Source organism: Anolis sagrei, chromosome 3 (genome assembly GCF_037176765.1).
Source record: "Anolis sagrei isolate rAnoSag1 chromosome 3, rAnoSag1.mat, whole genome shotgun sequence".
Lineage (NCBI taxonomy): Eukaryota > Metazoa > Chordata > Lepidosauria > Squamata > Dactyloidae > Anolis > Anolis sagrei.
Genome location: NC_090023.1, coordinates 213,776,992 through 213,798,433, shown reverse-complemented (window position 1 = coordinate 213,798,433; position 21,442 = coordinate 213,776,992). Strand labels below are relative to the sequence as shown.

At 42.1% G+C, this 21,442-nt stretch overlaps 1 protein-coding gene across 3 annotated transcripts in view; it reads left to right on the top strand.

Moving 5' to 3' along the window:
• The window catches only part of NEURL1 (neuralized E3 ubiquitin protein ligase 1), a 209,675-nt gene extending 188,880 nt beyond the window's left edge, over positions 1-20,795 (top strand). For all 3 annotated transcript variants that reach the window (XM_060768331.2, XM_060768332.2, XM_060768333.2), the window contains exons 5-6: positions 10,709-10,855; positions 12,437-20,795. In XM_060768331.2, the coding sequence (XP_060624314.2) occupies positions 10,709-10,855; positions 12,437-12,678 (389 nt within the window). In that variant the 3' untranslated portion in view covers positions 12,679-20,795. The remainder of the gene's footprint in view (positions 1-10,708; positions 10,856-12,436) is intronic.
• Positions 20,796-21,442: the final 647 nt, after the last annotated feature.

Below are 21,442 nucleotides of genomic sequence, written 5' to 3'. Positions count from 1 at the left end.
ATTCAGATTAAATGATCTCCTATTCAGTTGCATTCTTGTCTGTTACCCATAAACCCTACCATATGAAATTAGTAACAGCTGCTCTTTGTTGTGAGCCCGAATGCCAAGGATTTGGAAGGTGTTGCCATAACATCTTTAGCAATGCATGAGAGGGTCATTCAGTGACTCATCCCCCTCATATAGAGTATAACAGAGTGTGTCTAGAGGTGGAAGCTAGTTAACAAGTAAGTCACTTGGAAAGCACCGTGAGTAATAATGAGTAAGCATAGACTAACTTAGTAACTACCAAAAGGCATACAAGAGAAGTGTGTGCATTCTAATGTTCCAGGCACACTAGTATGCGTTAGAGCTGAGACAAATATTCTTTGAGAAGATTTAAATTTAAAACTTGAAAGTGAGGAAAACAAAGATTCACAAAGTGTATGGTTAAAATAAATTTCACATAGTCTAGCACTTCTTCATGTGGTCCTGACAGCAGGAGCATTCACATTCTCCACTGCTGCTGGGTGCATTTTTCCATTACTTCCCCACACAGAATGAAATGGCAAGGTCTTTTTTCCTTTTATTACAGGGATCTATTGCTCCTTTGAGTAATGTTCTATCTCCCTCCCCACATCTCTCTCTCTCTCTCTCTCTCTCTCTCTCTCTATATATATATATATATGCCTCCCCTCTACATTTTACATGCTTTCTGTGCCATGGAAGCAGCTTCTGGACTCTTAGCACCATCCTGCCTTGCCCTTCAGATGAGTCTGGCTCTTCAAGCCCCCATGTCCATTTACCACTATTTCCACAGTGTAGTTGCATTGTGTCACTTTGTACTACTGTTCATTTCCAGAAATTAAAATGGAAGCTCTATGGTCCAGTGGTCTTGACCTTGTTGGCTTTGCTGTCCCCACCAGTTAAACTGGTATTTTATCTCCTGCACCGAGGAATACCCATGCTGCTCCTCGCTATTGGAAGTTTCTTTCATTTATAGCAAACATGCGAGAGGAAGGTTTTTGTTTTGTATACTTTGGGCTGCTGTTTAATCTCTCTTTCTCTCTTTGTTATGTGTATATTAACTATGATGAGGCTTGTTCCCTTGCTAGGCTTTCTACAGTATACAGTTCCTTTTGTCTGACCAGATTTGAGCTGGGGTAGAGAGAAAAGAAGCTGTGGGCAGTTTCCAGAACATCAGATAGTGGTCAGTGGGATGAAAAGAAGATTGTTTACCCAGGACTGTAGTAAGCCCATAATGCGAAGGGTGGGGAGAGAGTGAGAATGTCTCAAGACTGCCTGGAAGTAGTAAGTTAGATAAACACAGAGAGGGAAGAGAGAACTGAAGCAATTCCAAAAGCAAAGCTGACCTTAAACTGGTGCATTGCTTATCTTTCAAAACTCTGGAAAGGACTAGGGTATTCAGTTTGGCTTCCATAGCTGTAGATGCCCACAGCAAAACCCAGCATGGATGGGTTACTTTGCATTTGGCTCTAAAGTTCTAGTTTTTAAAATGTACTACTGCACAAGACAACATTGTCAAATGTCTACATGACTATGATCTTGTGATGTTTCCCAATGACATGCTTTGTCAGCAGAATTATTATTTTTTTGAGTCAGGGAGTTATAGGGGTTTTGGTTGAGGACTCAAAATAAGTTATTGAGCTACCAGTTTGTCTACTGCGCATGAGCACACACAATTTTGAGTTATAGCAGTTCTTCATTGGTAGGTAAAGATAAAGGTTTTCCCCTGACATTAAGTCCAGTCATGTCCGACTCTGGGGGTTGGTGCTCATCTCCATTTCTAAGCCGAAGAGCTGGCGTGGTCCATAGACACCTCCAAGGTCATGTGACCTTTACCTTCCCACCAGAGAGGTACTATTGATCAACACACATTTGCATATTTTCGAACTGCTAGTTTGGCAGAAGCTGGGGCTAACAGTGGGAACTCATGCCGCTCCCCGAATTAAAATCTGAGACCTTTCGGTCAACAAGTTCAGCAGCTCAGTGCTTCAACCCACTGCGCCACTGCGGGCTCTTCATTGGTACTTGAGACCAAACTCAAAATTTTATTTCCCATTTGGTTTGGCCTTCATCAATAAATATCTCTCCACCTGTCCCTTTGCTCTTATATTGGCCCAAGTAGTAATTTGTTTCATTTTCCCAGGTATTTCCAAAGGTGGGAAGGTCAACATTTCAATGTTGGATTAACAGCACTGCCATTAAGTTATCTCTATGTCTGTCACTGTCTCTTTCAAAAACATACTCTTATATTGTGATGCTCACAAGAGGAGAGAAATCTTTCTATAAGGAAAGAAGTACAGATCTTCTCCATACCCATGCACCCTCTGGGAGAGTTAGAAGCTCCACACCAGCCCTTATCTTGTTCCAGAAGGAACAAGCATGCTTCTACTTACTCATTCTTGGTCCTTTTTTTGGTGCATAGATCTTCAAAGCTATGCAAGATAGTCCTGATTAGTACTCAGATGCGAGACCATCAACCAGTAGGCTGTAGGCTATATTTCAGAGGACAGAAGAGCATTCCTTATGTAAGGAAATCTTTTGAAATTCATAAGCTCACCATAAGTCACTAGACGACTCAGTGGCACATACTACTTATATAACCCCACAAACACAGTCTGAAATCTTGTATAAGTTACATCGTCATAAGTAGATTTAGAATTGGTCAGTTTCATAACATCCATATCTAATAGAGGGCTGCTCTTCTGTTAATATATTGCAGAACCAGCAAAGTACATTGTATTTTGATGCACATCAGATCCTCTTGCTGGTGTACTGATGCACATCTTTCCAGTTCATTAACTGGATTTCTTAATGTCTCTTCTACTTAGCTATGTATCCATAAAGTTAATGTTAAGTAAGTATGCATATCATATAGTATTCTGGAATACATTTTAGAAAAAAAGTGCTTTTACATGTTTAATTATTTCCTCAAGAGTCCTGGTGGGCTGACAGGTGAAGGAAACACATTATATAAGGGAAGAAATAAAGTACTGTATATACTCAAGTATAAGCTGAGTTTTTCAGCCCTTTTTAGACTGAAAAAGGCCCCCTCGGCTTATACTTGTGTCAAAATTATTTATTATTTTACTCTGTTATTATTATTATTATTATAACATTTATTTTACTCTAGTTATTATTACATGTATTACTTTTCTCTATTTATTATTATTATTATTATTATTATTATCATTACTTGTATTATTTTACTCTATTATTATTGCATTTATTATTTTACCCTATTATTATTATTATTATTATTATTATTATTATTATTACATATTATTATTAACCTTCGCAAGGGTGGAGGACCCATTAAGATGGTCCGCCCCAGGAGGCTAATGGATCCGAATGGTTTCCTGACGGCTCTTGGGGAGTTTCCCGCCACCATGGTAGGTGATCATGTTGAGGCCTTGGTCGCTCTCTGGAATGGGGAGATGACCAGGGCAATTGACATGATCGCTCCGGAACGTCCCCTCTCAAGTAACCGAGCTAAACCAGCCCCTTGGTTCACTGAGGAGCTGGCAGCGATGAAGCGAAGGAAGAGGGTTCTAGAGAGCGTGTGGCGCTCGGACCCAAGCGAGCCAAACCGAACACGGTTTGTGTCCTTCTTAAGGGCATATGCCGCGGCAATAAAAGCCGCAAAGAAAACTTTCTTTGCGGCCACTATTGCGTCTGCGAAAAACCGTCCGGCGGAGTTGTTCCGGATTGTCAGAGGTCTTTTAACTCCCCCTATCTCAGGAGGGAGCCCTGACGATTCGGCAACGCGCTGTGAAGCATTTGCTCGGTTCTTCGCAGACAAAGTCGCTTTGATCCGCGCTGGGCTGGACGCTACATTAAATGCAGTCTCTGTGGATGTGACACAAGCACCTGCTTGTCCGATTTTATTGGATTCTTTTCAGTTTGTGAAACCCGAGGATGTGGACAAGATACTTGGAGGAATGAGACCTACCACGTCCATCCTAGACCCCTGCCCATCCTGGCTTCTGAAGGAGGCCAGAGGGGGATTGGCCGAGTGGGTAACGGTGGTGGTTAATGCCTCCCTTCGGGAAGGCAAGATTCCAGCGAGCCTAAAACAGGCTGTTATAAAGCCGCTGTTGAAGAAACCATCACTTGACCCCACTAAATTGGACAACTTTCGGCCTGTTTCCAATCTTCCCTTCTTGGGCAAAGTCATGGAAAGCGTGGTGGCCTCACAACTCCAGGTATTCTTGAGAGACACGGATTATCTGGATCAGGCACAGTCTGGTTTCAGACCGGGACATGGTACCGAGACGGTCTTGGTCGCCTTAGTGGATGATCTGCGCCGGGAGCTAGACAGGGGGAGTTGGTGCTCCTGGACCTCTCAGCGGCCTTCGATACCGTCGACCACGGTATTCTTCTGGGGCGCCTTGCAGAGATGGGTCTCGGGGGCACTGCTCTGCAGTGGCTCCGGTCATTTCTGGAGGGTCGTACCCAGAAGGTGTTATTGGGGGACTCCTGTTCAACGCCACGGCCGTTGACCTGTGGCGTTCCTCAGGGTTCCATCTTGTCCCCCTTGTTGTTCAACATCTACATGAAGCCGCTGGGTGAGATCATCCGGAGTTTCGGGGTGCGGTGTCACCTGTACGCAGATGACGTCCAACTCTGTCACTCCTTCCCACCTGCTACTAAGGAGGCCGTCGAAGTCCTGAACCGGTGCCTGGCCGCTGTAATGGTCTGGATGAGGGCGAACAAACTGAAACTAAATCCAGACAAGACAGAGGTACTCCTGGTCAGTCGCAAGGCCGAGCAGGGTATAGGGTTACAGCCTGTGCTGGACGGGGTCGCACTCCCCTTGAAGGCGCAGGTTCGCAGCTTGGGTGTGACCCTGGACTCATCGCTGAGCCTGGAGCCCCAGGTTTCAGCGGTGACCAGGGGAGCATTTGCACAGCTTAGGCTCGTGCGCCAGCTGCGCCCGTATCTTGGGAAGTCTGACTTGGCCACGGTGGTACATGCTTTGGTCACATCCCGCCTCGACTACTGCAACGCTCTCTACGTGGGGCTGCCCTTGAAGACGGCCCGGAAGCTTCAGCTAGTTCAACGCGCGGCAGCCATGTTGTTAACAGGAGCAGGGCGCAGAGAGCATACAACGCCCCTGCTGTCCCAGCTCCACTGGTTGCCGATTTGCTACCGGGCCCAATTTAAGGTGCTGGTGTTATCCTACAAAGCCCTAAACGGTTCCGGCCCAAAATACCTTGCAAACCGCATCTCGGCCTACGAGCCCACGAGGGCCTTGAGATCATCCGGGGAGGCCCTTCTCTCGGTCCCGCCTGCCTCACAGGCACGTCTGGCGGGGACGAGAGAGCGAGCCTTCTCGGTGGTGGCCCCCCGGTTGTGGAACACCCTCCCTACTGAAATTAGACAGGCGCCCTCTTTGATGGCCTTCCGTAGGAGCCTGAAAACATGGCTCTTCGAGCAGGCCTTCAACTGAGTGTACCATTGGAACGACTCTGGAATGGACTATGACTACGAATTTGGCTATGACCCCAGGATTGGACGAAGTGGATTTTTAGCATAAGTATATGTTATGTAGTATTAGTTGTGTATGTATCGTCGCCATTTTTTGTACTCTGTCCTATATGTTGTTGTTCACCGCCACGAGTCGCCCTCGGGCTGAGAGTGGCGGTCAATAAATGCAAAAAATAAATAAATAAATAAATAAATAAATTTACATTGAAGATGGTAAGAATAATGGTTTAATCAGAGTTGGACAGTCTTATCTTCAATTATAGTCCTATGTAAATATTCAAAAACATTTAGCCTCAATTAGTGTAATTTTATTGGTATCTATTTTTATTTTGAAATTTATCTGTAAGTAGTTGCTGCATTTCCCACCCTTGGCTTATCCACGAGTCAATGCATTTTCCTAGTTTTTTGCGGTAAGATTAGGTGCCCTGGCTTATATTCGGGTCGGCTTATACTTGAGCATATATGGTAATGCAATAAGTTTCTACCCTCTGGTACCAACTGATGAAAGGGGTGCAGGCTTTGAAGATGCCTTTCATACAAAAATCAAACCTCCTCCTCCCCCCTCCCCACCTGAAATTTGTTTTTTCTACCTGGAATCTCAGAGAAACACCACGGTTCTCTGGTATTGCTAGTATCCTGAGTCCTAGCAACCTTTCCCAAACACAGGGAAACTGGTTGAGAGAAGAGATACACAAAGCCTTCTCATTGGACTATGGAAGCGCTTCCTGATTGATGAGTAGCTACAGAAAGCTCCAAATGTCCACTTTAAAAGAACGTCTCTGTCTCACTTCTTGCTAACATTAAAACCCCATCCATCAAACCATACTGGGCAAGTTGCATGAAGAACAACAATTTTATTTCTGTGTTTTGTTTCTTTTCAACTAGGGTAATGCAGGATTCATAGAAATGGAATTATCTTGGGTAGATCAACAGTTGCCTTCAAATACAGACAGCGTCTGCCTGTGAAATTGGTTTGGAATAGACATTTGGTGAGCTAGAGGCTATTGTTTCCCCTTCCCTCCCCGCTTGTTGAACTGATAGTAATCAGTTTGTGCACATACACACAGAATGAAAACTACAAAAGTGGCCCTGTACTGGCTGCCAATGACTGCCATGATTAGCCAATTTGATGTTGAGCAACAGTCCATTAGAAACAGCTGCCTTTTCTCAAAACATTGTACACACCACAATCCTCCTGGCATTAGGAGGATTACATGTAAGCATAAATCATTTTATTGTCTCTCACTCCCCCAACAGGCCAAAATGCAAGAGCAGAATATTGAAATCGTTACTGTATCAATCAAATCATTTATTTCGGTCATTGACCAGCAGAAACTGTAAAATCTAGTATTATTGAAAGATTTTCTTCTTGTGAGAAACCAAAAATTGGGGGGGGGGGGGCATAACTTGTGCACCTGTACCTTACTTGACTTATTAAAAAAAAGATGGGGAATGGAAATGAAGTTGTTCCTTTGGGTTCAATAGCATTATAGTGTCTTGATTGAGGGAAATCATAGTACCACTCTGTTCTGTTTTGGTCAGAACTTACCTGGAATACCGTATCCAGTTCTGGGCACCACAGTTCACAAAAGATATTGACAAGCTCGAACATGTCCAGAGAAGGACAATCATAGAATCATAGAATTGGAAGAGACTTCATGAGCCATCTAGTCCAACCCCCTGCCAGGCAGGAAAAGCTACAGTCAAAACACCCCTGACAGATGGCCATCCGGCCACTGTTTATAAGCCTCCAAAGATTGAGCTTTCACCACACTCCGAAGCATTGAAATGGTAAAAAGGTTGAAAGGATTGACTTAGGGAGCTAGGTGTGTTGGCATAGAGAAGAGAAAGTGAAGAGACTATGAAAGCAATGCCCCAAAGTGATCTTTACAGGATGTGGAGGGCATTTCCAAGGTTACCTGAAGGGCTAATGCAGTGGTTCTCAACCTGTGGGTCCCCAGGTGTTTTGGCCTACAACTCCCAGAAATCCTAGCCAGTTTATCAGCTGTTTGGATTTCTGGGATTTGAAGGCCAAAACATCTGAGAATTGTTGAGAATCTCTGGGCAAATGTGACCCCAACCTTCCACAGTCCCCCCCCCCCCCCAATGTAAAGCTTCTGAGCAAGTAAAGTCAACACAACGACCCCTGTCCTATTGCTTGTAAATTCATTATCACCTGAAGTGAGATAAATGCTTGTATTTAAATTCAAGCCATGACAAACTGATATCCTTGACTGAGGAGAATTTGTGATCCAGCAATTTTGCAGTGAAGTCTACCTTTGGAATTGCTGTGTTGAAAAACTATCATTTTGAGGTCAGCAGCTAGAGGGTGTGTTAAAATAACCTCTTTCTGGGTTTTGCATAATGCCATGTTGTCACATTTGTGGCTGTTTTGGTTTTTTTTGCATGATTTAGCCTATGTGGTAACATAGAAGGTAACAGATGATGACATGGGAAAAGAGCAGAGGAAAGAGTTCTTGATGTTATATATCACATTATTAAGTCCTGAATCAGATCTGAACTGCTCGAGTAGATATGAAGATAGGACCTCCTCACCTTAGGGACCTTATCACATTAGGAAATACTCCATTTTTGAGACTGTTTGAGAATGATTTTAAGTAGGTCCCAACACATGATGTTTGCCCCGTTCCATTAGTATTCCATTGGAATCCGTCTGCAAAGCATCACAGAAATTGATTATTTGCAGATGGAATTAAAATCGTGGTTTTTCAAAAAATACTATAGATTCTTCTGTTGCTGAAGTGCAGTTTTTGTGTGTGATAGGAAAATCTATAGGCATCCATTCAGCAATGACACTTTTTAGAAGGTCGCAGAGTGATGTAGGTGGTTGTTTGAATGGGTGGGAGGAAGCCAGCCTTCTTTTGTGTGATGAGTCAAAGCACAGTATTTTCAAATCATAAGAATTATAATAAACAGGTGTGATGAGGAGAGTATGCATCCCATCTCCATACAGTATGCATCCAGTTCTTAAAAAAATATGGGATGCATACTGATATAAACGGATTATATCCCAATGTGATAAGGTCCTAGGAAATACTCACTTTCTATCCGTATCCATCTTATATTTTTTTTCTGACTGAATGCATACTGAATGCAGATGGGATGCACACTGACCTCTTCATACCTGAATACTACAATTCTAAATGCTACGCTTTGTCCCATCACACCACAGAAGGCTGGTTCCTCCCAATCTATTCAAAAGACTCCATATGTCAATCTGTGACCATATTTTCTTTCTAAATCTGCGCAGTGATGTAGCCTCCGAGTTCTGAACTGCCGTTCTTGTGAGATTTCAAAACATACTCACATCTACACGATAAATGCATTCACCAGATCACTACCTTTTGGTATGAAATATGAGATCTGAGGAATCTAATCTTATTGGATTTCTAAATTATCTAGGTCATTGATTCATTAGATATGGTTCCTTTGCTGCATCTATTGATTATGCTGTTTCGGTTAGTCATTCAGTTTTATGAAGCTGAACTCCAGGCAATGCAGAGGCAACAGCAGCTTCTGACAATGCTGCTTGCAGGTGGAATAGTTAAAAACAAAAGTCTGTCACTTCAATACAGATGCAATGGAGAAAGGAATTGTGCAGATTTTGGTTAAAACATGTGTGTGTGTGTGTGTGTGTGTGTAGGGAGAGAGGGGGGACGTAAAGTGGCAATTCCTGATTTCCTTTATCCCTGAGATCTTTCTCCTTTGACATCTTAAACTGAAATGGTGGCTGCGTCCATCATGTGGTCCATATGTGGTCATGAGACTCCATCCACTAGACATGCTCCCTGATAAAAGTCATGTAGTTGCGGACGGGATGCATACTGATTTTTTGATCACACGCAAAAACAGCACTTCAGCGAGGGAAAACCCTGTAGTATTTAAAATACTATGATAAGAATATCGTCTAGAACATTGTCTCTCAACCTAAGCGTCAGGACCCGGGGGGGTGGGGGGGTGGGGGGGTGGTCATGTGAGGATGTCAGAGGTGTTGCCAAAGACCATCAGTATTTTCTGTTGGTCATGAGGGTTCTGTGTGGGAAGTTTGGCCCAATTCTATTTTTGGTGGGGTTCAAAATGCGCTTTGATTGTAGGTGAACTATAAATCCCAGCAACTACAACTCCCAAATGTCAAGGTCTGTTTTCCCCAAACTCCACTCGTGTTCCCATTTGGGCATATTGAGTATTCGTGCCAAGCTTGGTCCAGATCTATCATGGTTTGAGTCCACAGCACTCTCTGGATGTAGGTGAACTACAACTCCAAAACTCAAGCTAAACAGAAATAAATGGAGCATGTAGATACTGGTCCCATTGCATTTTTATAGAAACCACTGGTCTTTTGATCCTTGGACAGTTTTCACACTGGAGCATGAATAACTGGAATTCTTTATTTCTACAGGTTGAGTACCCTTTATCTGGATTTTCAAAATCCAAAATACTCCAAAATTGCAAATTGTCCACAAGGGTGGCTGAGAGAGTGAGACCATTGCTTTCTGATGGTTCAGTGCACACAAACTTTGTTTTATACCCCAAATTATTAAAAATATTGATTATAAAATTACCTTTAGATTATGTGCATGTTATCAAAAAATATAAATGAATTTTGTATTTATCCTAAGGTTGCATCTACAAGATATCTAATTAATTATGCATATATTCCAAAATCCAAAATCCAGATCACTTCTGCTGTCAAGCATTTCAGATAAGTGATAGTCAACCTGTGTTTAAATTGTAAATTTATTACTTGTAGCAGCAACCCCTCCTTCTTGGAGGCTTTCTCTTCATCTTATGCTTATCTTCCTTTTTTCTGTAACAGAGCCTTAGAGCTGACAGAGAATATGTGACTAGCTAAGTTAATGAATTTTGTAGCTGAGTAGGGATTCTCTAGTTTTTGTTAGTGCACTGTGCCTACAAGTCAGCTTCAACAACCACATCATAGGACCTTTTTGGCAAGATTTATTCAGAGGTTGCCATTGCTTGCCTCTAAGAGTAAGAGAATATGACTTGCCCAAAGTCACCCAGTGGGTTTCCAGGGCTGTGGCTATTGAAATACTGGCCTCTCTGAATCCTTGTGCAATGTTTAAACCACTATACCATGCTTGTTCTGTATTCTTAGCTTGGTAATTTAACCACAGTGCCATACCAGGTGTTGGTGAATATGCTGTTGAACTACATTAGAGTGTCCTTCCTTCTGTAGGTTCCACTCTTATGGCTGAGCGATTGGGCCCATCTGCACCAAGCTCACCAACCTCATCTCCAAACTCACCCTCCGTCCTCTGCAGTGGTGTTTCTGATCCTGTTCTGAGCACATGTGGTTCTGGCCCACTTGGCAGCTCACTCAGTGGTAAGTATCTTACTTGCAGCATTAGGCTTGCATCCTATTCCATTTCATCTCATGACAACCTCAACCCTTCTTATACCTTTCAGTAAGATTCCTGTTTGCAAAATTCTGTTCTTTTTTAATATATATGTAAGTATCGGCAGTGATAAGCATTCTTATCAATCGCCCCACAACAATGTACAACCATTAAAAACATTTAAAAATTAATATATGCACTCATTTAAAAACAGACTGAAGAATTATAAGATAATGTAAAAGTCCAGGCCTATAAAACAGGCATAGCAACTACTCTCTGGTTTTAGCAGATGCAAAACAGCACAGACTTTGCTGCCTGCTAGAAGCTGAGGTGGGATGTAACTTTCCTAATTTTCAATGGGAGGGAGCCCCACAATCTGTATCCTGTTAAAGAGAAAACTCTGTGACATTTACCAAACTAAGTTCATAGGATCACGAGAACATCTGCTGAGTATCTCAATTTTTGGGCAGCATCACATGGGAAGAGGGGGTCCTTCAGATATTTGCATATTTATGTAAGAATTGACATACTATCGAGCGGTTGATTTAATTGGTCTGCTCACATTGAGACTAGTAATTGGATTTAAGACATGGTACTAATCTTTCACTTCTGTGACCTAGTGATCTTTTAATTTTCAAGCACTGTGGTTGATCAAGATATTCACACTCTTGTTACATCCCGTATAGACTACTGTAACGCTCTCTATGTGGGGTTGCCTTTGAAGACTGTCCGGAAGCTTCAACTGGTCCAACAGGCAGCAGCCAGATTGCTAACTGGAGCGGCTCTCAGGGAGCATACAACTCCCTTGTTGCGCCAGCTCCACTGGCTGCCAGTTTGCTACCGGGCACAATTCAAAGTGCTGGCTTTAGGCTATAAAGCCCTAAACGGTTCTGGCCCAACTTACCTGTCCGAACGAATCTCCCCTTATGAACCTGCAAGGACTTTAAGATCATCTGGAGATGCCCTGCTCTTGGTCCTGCCATCATCACAAGTACTATTGGTGGGAACGAGAGACAAGGCCTTCTCAGTGGTGGCCCCTCAGCTATGGAACACCCTTCCTAGGGAGATTAGATCAGCTTCCTCACTCCTATCATTCTGGAAGAATCTTAAGACATGGGTATTTGAGCGGGCATTTGAAAATACGGAGTAACGGATATAATAATGGAATAACTATGTGGTGGAACTGGACATTGTTTTAATTATTTATCGATTGAAGTATGTTTCATTATAATATTTTATTTTATTGTTGCTGATGTTTTTATATTGTATATTGTAATTGTGTCCTTGGGGGCATTGAATTCTTGCCTTGTAAACCGTCTCGAGTTGCCGGAAGACTGAGAGGGGCGGTATAGAAATGTACTAAATAATAAATAAATAAATAATATTTGCACATTTATGTAAGAATTCACATACTATCTATCAGTTGATTTAATTGGTCTGCTAACATTGAGACTAGTAATTGGATTTAAGGCTTGGTACTAATCTTTCACTTTTGTGAACTAGTGATCTTTTAATTTCCAAGCACTGTGGTTGATCAATGAGTGACAGTCTCTCTTCTTGTTTTGCAGGCACGGCTCCAAACTCTCCAGTCAGCATGCCGGAATCCCCTCTTTCCCCTTCCATCTCAGGGTCCTGGAACGATGAATGCACCATCTGCTATGAGAACATGGTGGACACCGTGATTTATTCCTGTGGACATATGTGTCTGTGCTACACATGCGGGCTCAAACTCAAGAAGATGGCCAATGCCTGCTGTCCTATCTGCAGACGTGCCATCAAGGACATCATCAAGACCTATCGCAGCACTTAGGACAGATTGACACAAAGGGTAGGGATTGGGGAGATGGTATCGATGAGAATGAACCTAACCAGGCTAAATGGGAAGGGGTTTTCTTCGTCGCCAGTTGTCCCCACCCTTACACTTGTAGCTAATTTGGAACATGGCTACCTATGGGTAAAGCCCAGAAATCTGAGGGCTAAAGATTTCTTCCTGGCAAAGAGTTACTGCCAATAACACACATAAGGAGCCAGAAAGGATTGGCTGCAGTGCTCCTCTTCCTGGGTTTCCTCTTCCTGTAATTTCTCTGCCCTTTTGTCCCATTGAGATGCTGCAAAGGTCAAAAGAGAAAGGGATTCTCTTTTGTTATAAATGTGTGAATGAATTTAAAATTTGGGAACCACCTAGAGCAGAGAAGAAACAAGTCATTTAAGTACTGGAACCACCTTGGGGAAGTACGAAGTCCCATAGGGAATATTTTACCCAAATTTCCAGTCAGCTGGACTGGAAAGAACTGTTAGTAACAGCTGTCATGAAGGTACATCGGTGGCAACTGGATTGACTCCATTACCCCTCTCCAATGCTATGTGGTATGTGCTGCTGCTTCTAAGGAAGGCAATCTTTGGGTGTGTCATTTTCCTGTTATGTGTCACATACAGGAATGCCTACTTTTAATTGAACATCTTCAAATTTTACTTTCCACAAATACTTCCTTTTTATTCTTTAGTACATCCTTAGCAGATGTCCCTCTTTTTTATCATACAACATCATCTCCTTCATCAATGTTTCTCAAGCCCTCCGTCTTTTCTTTTTTTAAGTGTTGCTCCAGAAAACCACTTTCAATGGCCATAGAGGTGCCTTCATAACCTACTTTCAAAAAATGATGGAGCACATTATCAAAGCCATAAGAAGGAAGGCTCTCCATCAGGTCACTGGACATGTATCCTAGCTTTGGAGGACAGGAATATCACCAGTAATTTAAGAATCCTTGATCAAACTGAATGTACAACACAGAGTTGAGTCTATTTTGTTATCAAGAAAGAGATCAGAATCAGAAGGAATTTATCTTACTTTTCAAAAATGGTTTAATGAAGGTTTTTTTTTTTTAGAAGAATCACTCTTCTCCCCAACATGTGAAGGACAATGCTTTTGGCTTCTTGCTCCCACCACTGTGAATATGCTTGGTGCAACTGAATTTTTGGCATTTCCCCCAGTGTCTTGCTACAGCTGATTATGCTATTCATGGACAAGCACAAGGCCTCATTTGTCAATGGCCCTTTGTTTTTGCTGATCCATATGACAAACTCTAAAACAACTCTGGCCATATCATCCCTTAGAGCCAAATGGACTAATGACTTTTGATATCGGACATAGACCAGAGTTGGAAGAACTCCAAGTTCCAGTTCTCAATCTTAGCTCCCAAGTGTGGATACCATAGTGTTAAATAAGGAACAGATGGATTAAGAGCAAGAATCTAAGAGGGAAGTAGGTTCCTGGTGACCACCCTTCACCAAAAGTGTTAACATTCAAATGGGGAGTGGATTTTCTCCTCACCAAAGATATGTCCTGCTAATTTGTGGTACTGTGGTTTCAAAGTTATGCCAGCCTGAGAAGGTGGAAATCCTGTGTATGTAGTTGCCCATTGATAAGGGAAAGGGAACATAGAGAAAGGTATTTCTAAGTGCCCCAAGTCCACCCAAAGTACACACAACCTGCCATGAAGGAAAAGGCAAAGTCTTTCTTTTACAGTACATCCATTCAAGTGAAAATCTTGAATTGGCCTCTCTGTCTAAACCATGTGAACTGTTTCAGCCTGTGCTGGACTTTTCTGGCTCATTGTTTACAGGGATCAGCACTGTGCCTGCTACTGCACTGCAGGTTTGACATCTCTTACTCTTTAAAATGTCATTCCATACAATGAATGCTCTCGGCCTCATACTATTAATGCTCTCGGCCTCATACTATTAATGCAATCACAGAGTTCAAGAAACCAAACCACCATCTATCCACAGCTGCCTGTGGACATTAAGGCAGAGGTAGGCAAAGGCAGACCCATCAGATGTTGCTGGACACTAGCCCAAGCAAGAATAGCCAATGCCAAGGAGTGTTGGGAATTGCAGTCCAACAATATCAGGAGACAAGACTTTGCTCAACTTTGCATTAATGTGGTTCAGTGGTTCTCAACCTGTGGGTCCCCAGTTTACTAGCTGTCAGGATTTCTGGGAATTGAAGGCCAAAACATCTGGGGACCCACAGGTTGTAGTTGATCTCTCTTGCCAAGCACTATCTGGGGTGATAGAAGAACAACCAAGTACTCCCTGAAAACTGCTTTTCTTTGGCAGAGGTAATCCAAAACACCAGACCAAGAGGCATAGTATCCAGCACCTTGTTATGAAACAGAAAGTCCCCCAGTCTCCACCTACGGCAGTAACAAATGAAACAGCGAATAGTTTCATGATCAGTGGTGCAGCTAGATCTAAAATAAATAGTCTTGTAGTGCTGTCCCTTTCTTACTTTATTAGAGCACACAACTAATTGTTGTCTTTCATCCTACCTTTTCCCAGTCATAATTTTAAACGAATTCTTCATTACTGATATCTTAGATATCTTCTCCCCCAACAACAAAAAGGCTCTCTAAAAATCTAGTTGTGCACCTTGGCAATGAAAACTTCAGAGCCTGTGTACTTTACACTTGAAGCTCAACTGGATCTGAGGTGCAACTGCAGGTTAGTGCTGTTTGGGTCTCTTCCTATGATCACTGGAGCTCCTCCTTACTAGTATGCATTAAGAACCAGGATCTATCCCAAGTGAAGCCTAGATAGGTTTTAAAAATAAAGAGAGAAAAACTGTGTTTATCTCATTTGTCCCTTGAGGATCACAGGCTGAGATCCTGTGTTAAGAGAACAGAACATAACACCCCATCTACACAGTTCCATGTTGTTCCTTGCCCCAGCGTCTGTCAAATCCAGGGATGTGCTGCTCTTTGCTGGGAGAGAAGCAAGAGATAGTTTGAATAACGAAGAATTGACTGGTCTCAGCATGGAGAGGGAAGAGATGCTCACAGATGGCATCCACCTTCTTTCCCTTTTTGGAGCACACACCAGTCACATCTTCATAATCTGATTCCCCCCCCCCCCCTCATCTTTCCAGCAGCCAAGAGTAGCAGCAGTCAGTAGGACTTGACAGATGCACAAAGTAGAGGTTTTGGATAATATGCACAGAATTAAAGAATTGCCCTTTGCACCTTGTTCAACAAGATGTGTATGTCCCTGATAGGATGCTGATACTAGATCACCTTCAGCCATCAGTTGAGAAAATGAGAGAATTGTATCTTTAGGCTGCAATTCCATGTCCACTAATATGATAGCGAATTCCACCCAGAGCAGTGGGATTTGTGAATGGAGGATCTAAAGCAAATGAAGTGTATTTGTTTTTCCCTACAAAGTTATTCTTTCCATTTAAGTCAGAGGTTCCCAACCTGTGGTCTGTGGACCACTAGTGGTCTGCAAGAATAAAAATATGGTCTGTAGCCTCACCATTACTACATTGTTGCCTCAAAACCATGCGGCAACAACAGCAACAAGTCTCGCAAAACCCTCTTATAGTGCTGAGGCAACTGGGATGTCTGGAGGGGAGAAGCTGACTACCCACGAAACATTACTACTATCACATCAGCTCTAGATTATTAAATATGGTTTTCTGTGGGTAAGCAGGTAGCGACTACTGGATAGCATATGTTCTGAATCGGAAACTACAGCTGATGTGGTCTATCCAATGGAATGTTATGAATCAGCACCCCAAATAACCAAATCGAATCTGAAGTTAACCAAAAACTGATTTGTAACCCTTTTGGTACTAATGTTGGAGAAAGTGGTCCTTGTTCAAGTGATCCCTGGTCAAAAAAAGGTTGGGAACGACTGATTTAAGTAGTTGAGGCTATCTGTGTGTATTGGTATTTCATATGGGTCAAGGTGTTGGCACACGGGCAGCAACATATATAGCCATACGCACAAGCCAACTGTTTCCAGTTTACTAACATTTTGGGGACAGAAGATATTGCCAGTTATTTGTACTATTTTGATTATAGTGTATTAATAGGAGGAAAGGGGGAAATGTTGCAATTTTTAAAATATCCAGTCAGCAGAAGTAGGGTGGGAGGTTAAAGTACTGTAGAGACAGGAGCATGTCCTGGTCTTACTAGATGTTGCCAGCCAGTATTTTCATTTCTCTAGAATGTATTTGAAATATGGGAATGTGCTTGTGAGAGTTTCCTCCCAGAGCTTCAGCATCTAAGACTTTATGCTATAGAGACATTAGCAATCTGAGCCTGTCTTAGAATGATGACTAGTTGTAATGTTTATAATTGCTGCTGCTGTTGTGCATGGCGGAGGGTGGGAATGGCTCCAGAAAAGACACTTTCTGCATTTCTTAGTATTCCTTTTGGCATCACTTCTGCAGGGGGCATGCCTCCCTTGTTTTACATGCAATTGTGGTTTAAGTACATTGCAGTCATATCTTTAAAAAACAACAACAACAAACAAACCCAAGGGTTGTGTAAAAAGGACATTTTGAGTTTCATGTTCATTTTCATGTTCTAGTATGTTTTGTTTTCCATTTGTTTGAATTGTCATCATTTTTTCACTGACCCAACCTTTCTTCTCCTTTCTGTAACATGGTGTTTTTCATCAGGATAGTATTATGTTTGAGGCTTTCTCCTAATTCCAAGGACATCAGAGCTACCAGACATCTGGGAGATAAGACAAAGACCCTTTTGGGAAAGATGTACAGGCACAGACTGTCTGATCTTTCAAATCAATGCAGCTCCCTGCTCCATGAGATTCATCCCTCCCTCCCTATGATCATTCTGTGAAATGGGCATATAGTTCTGGCCTATTTTGGTCAATGCAAAACAGAGCCTCCAATACAAAATCACAGAATTGGAAGAGAACACAAAGGCCATCCAGTCCAACCCACTGCCATACAGGAACACACAATCAACACACTCCTGACAGATGGTAATCCAGCCTCTGCTTAAAAACCTCCAGAGAAGCAGATTCCACTACATTCGGAGGCAGCACAATTGAACAGCTCTTCCTAACCCTTTTCCTGCCATTTAAATCCATTGCTCCGTGTCTTAGTCTTTAGAGCAGCAGAAAACATGCCAGTCCCCTCTCTGCTGGATTGGGATAATCAGCTGAAATGTTATAGAATGTTTCCTATAGTGTGCAGTATGTCAAAATCTTATGTCATTTAAAATATCTTCTCTTTTACCCAATCCTCTTTTTTTTTGCTGCTGCTGCTGCTATCATCCATCATTATCATCATCATAATCATCATCATCATGATATATCAGCTACTTAGTTAACTCAGTATACTTCAGTATGTTTAATCATACCAAAGTATATTTAACTGATACACTAAAGCTAAGGTGAGGAGGGGAGTTATAGTCATGGGCAGTAACATCAAAATCATGACTAAGTACTTGTTGTAGATACAGGACAATGACCTAGAGCTGCTCATCCCTAACTGCTCAGTATTCATGAATACTATTTATGACAACATTTCCAGGATTTAACTCCCACCCCAGTTTATTTTACTAGGCATCAGCTGCACAGGGAGGAGGAGATTGGTTCTTTCACTGATCAAGTCATGGGAAATGATGTTCCTATCAGTTTGGGTGTAGTGGCTTAAGCCAAGAGAGATTACTTCGTTAACTAGGTTGCTGATACAGATTTCTGGCTATTATTATTGTAGTTACTATCTAAAATCCTGCATCAGATGTAACTTCTGGCTGACCCATCCTGAACCACAATAGAAACACCATTCACATATGTTCCAGTTGCTATCAGAATGGGCCTCTTTCTCCACATGCAGCTGATGCCTGGTGAGGTATGTTTGCTAGGTAGGTAATGAGCATGGCAACAGTATCACAATTATTGCTGAGTGACAACCATGAGTATGAAACATGAGTAAATCACAAATGCTACTTAGTCATGATTAAGAAACTGTTGTCATGATTTTAATTCCTGACTGGCACCTTAGCCACTTAACTAAATAACTGATATGTCCTATTGGTTATCATTACAACCACTACTAAACTAAAAGCTACTGTGTGGGGGAAATCAATGGGGATTATTCTTTCCATTACAGTCCACTGAAGTTCATAAAATGCATCTTTGGCATTTACATAAGTCCTATGCTTGCTTTCTAGCCCTTCCTCATCCACAGTAAAATCTTTGACTAATTGGCTAAGCTTGACAGAGACTTGTTGGTTTTTTTTTGGCCTGGAATCATACCACTGGAAGAGACCATAAGGACTATCCAGTCCAACTTCCTGCCAACCAGTAACACCCAGTTAAAGTACCCCCAACAGATGACCTTCCAGCCCCTGCTTAAAAACCTCCAGAGAAGGAGACACCACTTCACTCTGAGGGACAAAGTCTATTGCCAGAGGGCTCTTACCATCAGGAAGTTTTTCCTATTGTTTAGGTAAAATCTCATTGCCTGTAGTTCGAATCTATGAAGCCTAATATGTTCCCTGTTGTGACAACCCAAAGCCAAAGCATCTAAATTATTTGTAAACAAAGATCCAAATCCCACATTGTGTGGAACTACACAATGGCTCACCATGTAGAGTCGCAATTTCGTTGCGATAAGCCCTCCATGTTTTTTATGGAAAGGGATGGCAGAGGACATTTCTTGCTAAGGCCTGGTGGGCTCCTCCTGAAGTTTTTTTGTTGTTGTTGAGTTTTGATGCTACCAGTTATTAGCATTCCAACAAATGATGAAATTATATATAGGTAAAGGTAAAAGTTTCCCCTTACATTAAGTCTAGTTCTGTCCAACTCTAGGGGGTGAGCTTATCTCAATTTCTAAGCCAAAGTATGGACATTGTCTGTAAACGTAGTTACCTTCCTGCCAAGGTGGTACCTATTGATCTACTCATATTTGCATGTTATCGAACTGCTAGGTTGGCAGAAGCTGGTCCTAACAGTGGGAGCTTTCCCCACTCCCCGGATTCAAACCACCAACCTTTCAGTCAGCAAGTTCAGCAGCTCAGCAGTTTAACCCACTGCACCACCAGTGGGCCATACATAACAAGTAAAAGAAATGAGCCTACACTGAAGAGAGGTGGAATAGCTTTCTATTTATTGTAAGCTGTTTGGGTCCCATTTGGGAGGGAAGCAGAATATAAATCAAATAAAGAAGAGGAATGAAGCATTTATCTATTAACACAAAATTTTTAATTTAAAAAAAATGGAAGGTTCAAAAGCAAAAAGAGACAATGTATACCTATCTCAAAGATTTGAGAACAGACACCACTGCTGCCTGAGTGGTGGTTTAATTTTGTCCAAATAGGGGAATCAGGAAAGGCCCTGATCCTCAAATTCTTACACAAAAACTCTATTAAAAACAGGAATATGCTGCTGTCAAGTGTTCCTTTGACAGAGCTGTTTGCAGACGCACCTTACTTCAGCTGATTAAGATAACTTAAAGAAGCACTACTTCTTCCCTTGTCCCTACTCTCCCATAATGCTTTGGCACCTGCAGGATCAAACCCAGAAGATTGATTTGTGCTCCAACACTTTTTTGTGCATAGGGAGCAATTTATCCTGTGGGTGGCACTTAGGAGCAAGGGGAGACAATAGGAAAAGGGGGACATTCTCCCCCCCCCCCCCACTTAGCCTTGGGATAGGGCTACAGTTAATGAGGACCAAAGATGGCAATGGCTAATAGAAGCCAAAAAGATTGTTTGGAAAAGGAGCATTTCAGTTGGAGCTGCAAGAGAATGGGAGCTTGGTTTCATTTCTCTGTGTTCGCGTGTAGGGTCCAGAGTAATTCATGTGATTCAATGTCATTGAAATGAGAATTTTATCTTTTAATTGCTTTATTTTAAGAAAAGGGTTTGTGTTCCGTTTATGATATATCTATCTATCTATAAAAGACTATTCCATCCAGTGTGACAATTGGATAACTGTGATTGTGAATAAAGTTGATTTAGGTATCCCATGAAGGTGCACTTATGGGCTGCTTACTGACAACAAAACAGCAACTACAAGGAGAGTCCAATGGGTGAAGAATCCAGACATCACGGAAGTGCACATACAGATTTCTGTTTATTGAATCCCATAAATAATATTTAAGTCTGACTGATTTTTTTTTTGGATCTTTGTGCTAAACTATTTATTTCAGAGACATGCATCAAACACACCTTGGCATGGCACTCCTGGAATTATTAGATTTGAGATGCTGGCTGCCAAGGAATGGAACTGCAGTGGCTACATGCTGATTATTTTTATAGTCCACCCACCTTCATAATTCATGGTGGAATAAGCAGAACATCTGGGTAAAGGAGACTAGCAAGCGACCTCAGCAGATGGATTGTTAAATTACTACCACCTAGTGGTCAATTTAGCAACAGACGTAGTGCAGCCACTGATATAAAACTAAATCTGGATCATCCATTTTTGAAGGCAATTCATTCAGCATACCCTTAATGAAAAACTGATATTTACTTAATGAAAAACCAACATTGAGAAACTCTGGGAACTTCACTTACTGGGCAGTTTCCCATGCAAAATTCCCCACCAAACGTACTCCACTTCCTCCTCACATAACACCCACGCTCTGTTTTTCTTATGAATACACAACTGCAAAAACTTGGGAGGAATTCTGAGTAGAATTTGTTGCATTTTATTTATCATGTAGGTTGCCTCTTCCCACAAATTTATCCCAACATGCTTTTGCCAGAAATCAATTAATGTGGCTCTTCTGTCTCTTGATCATTCCTATCAGC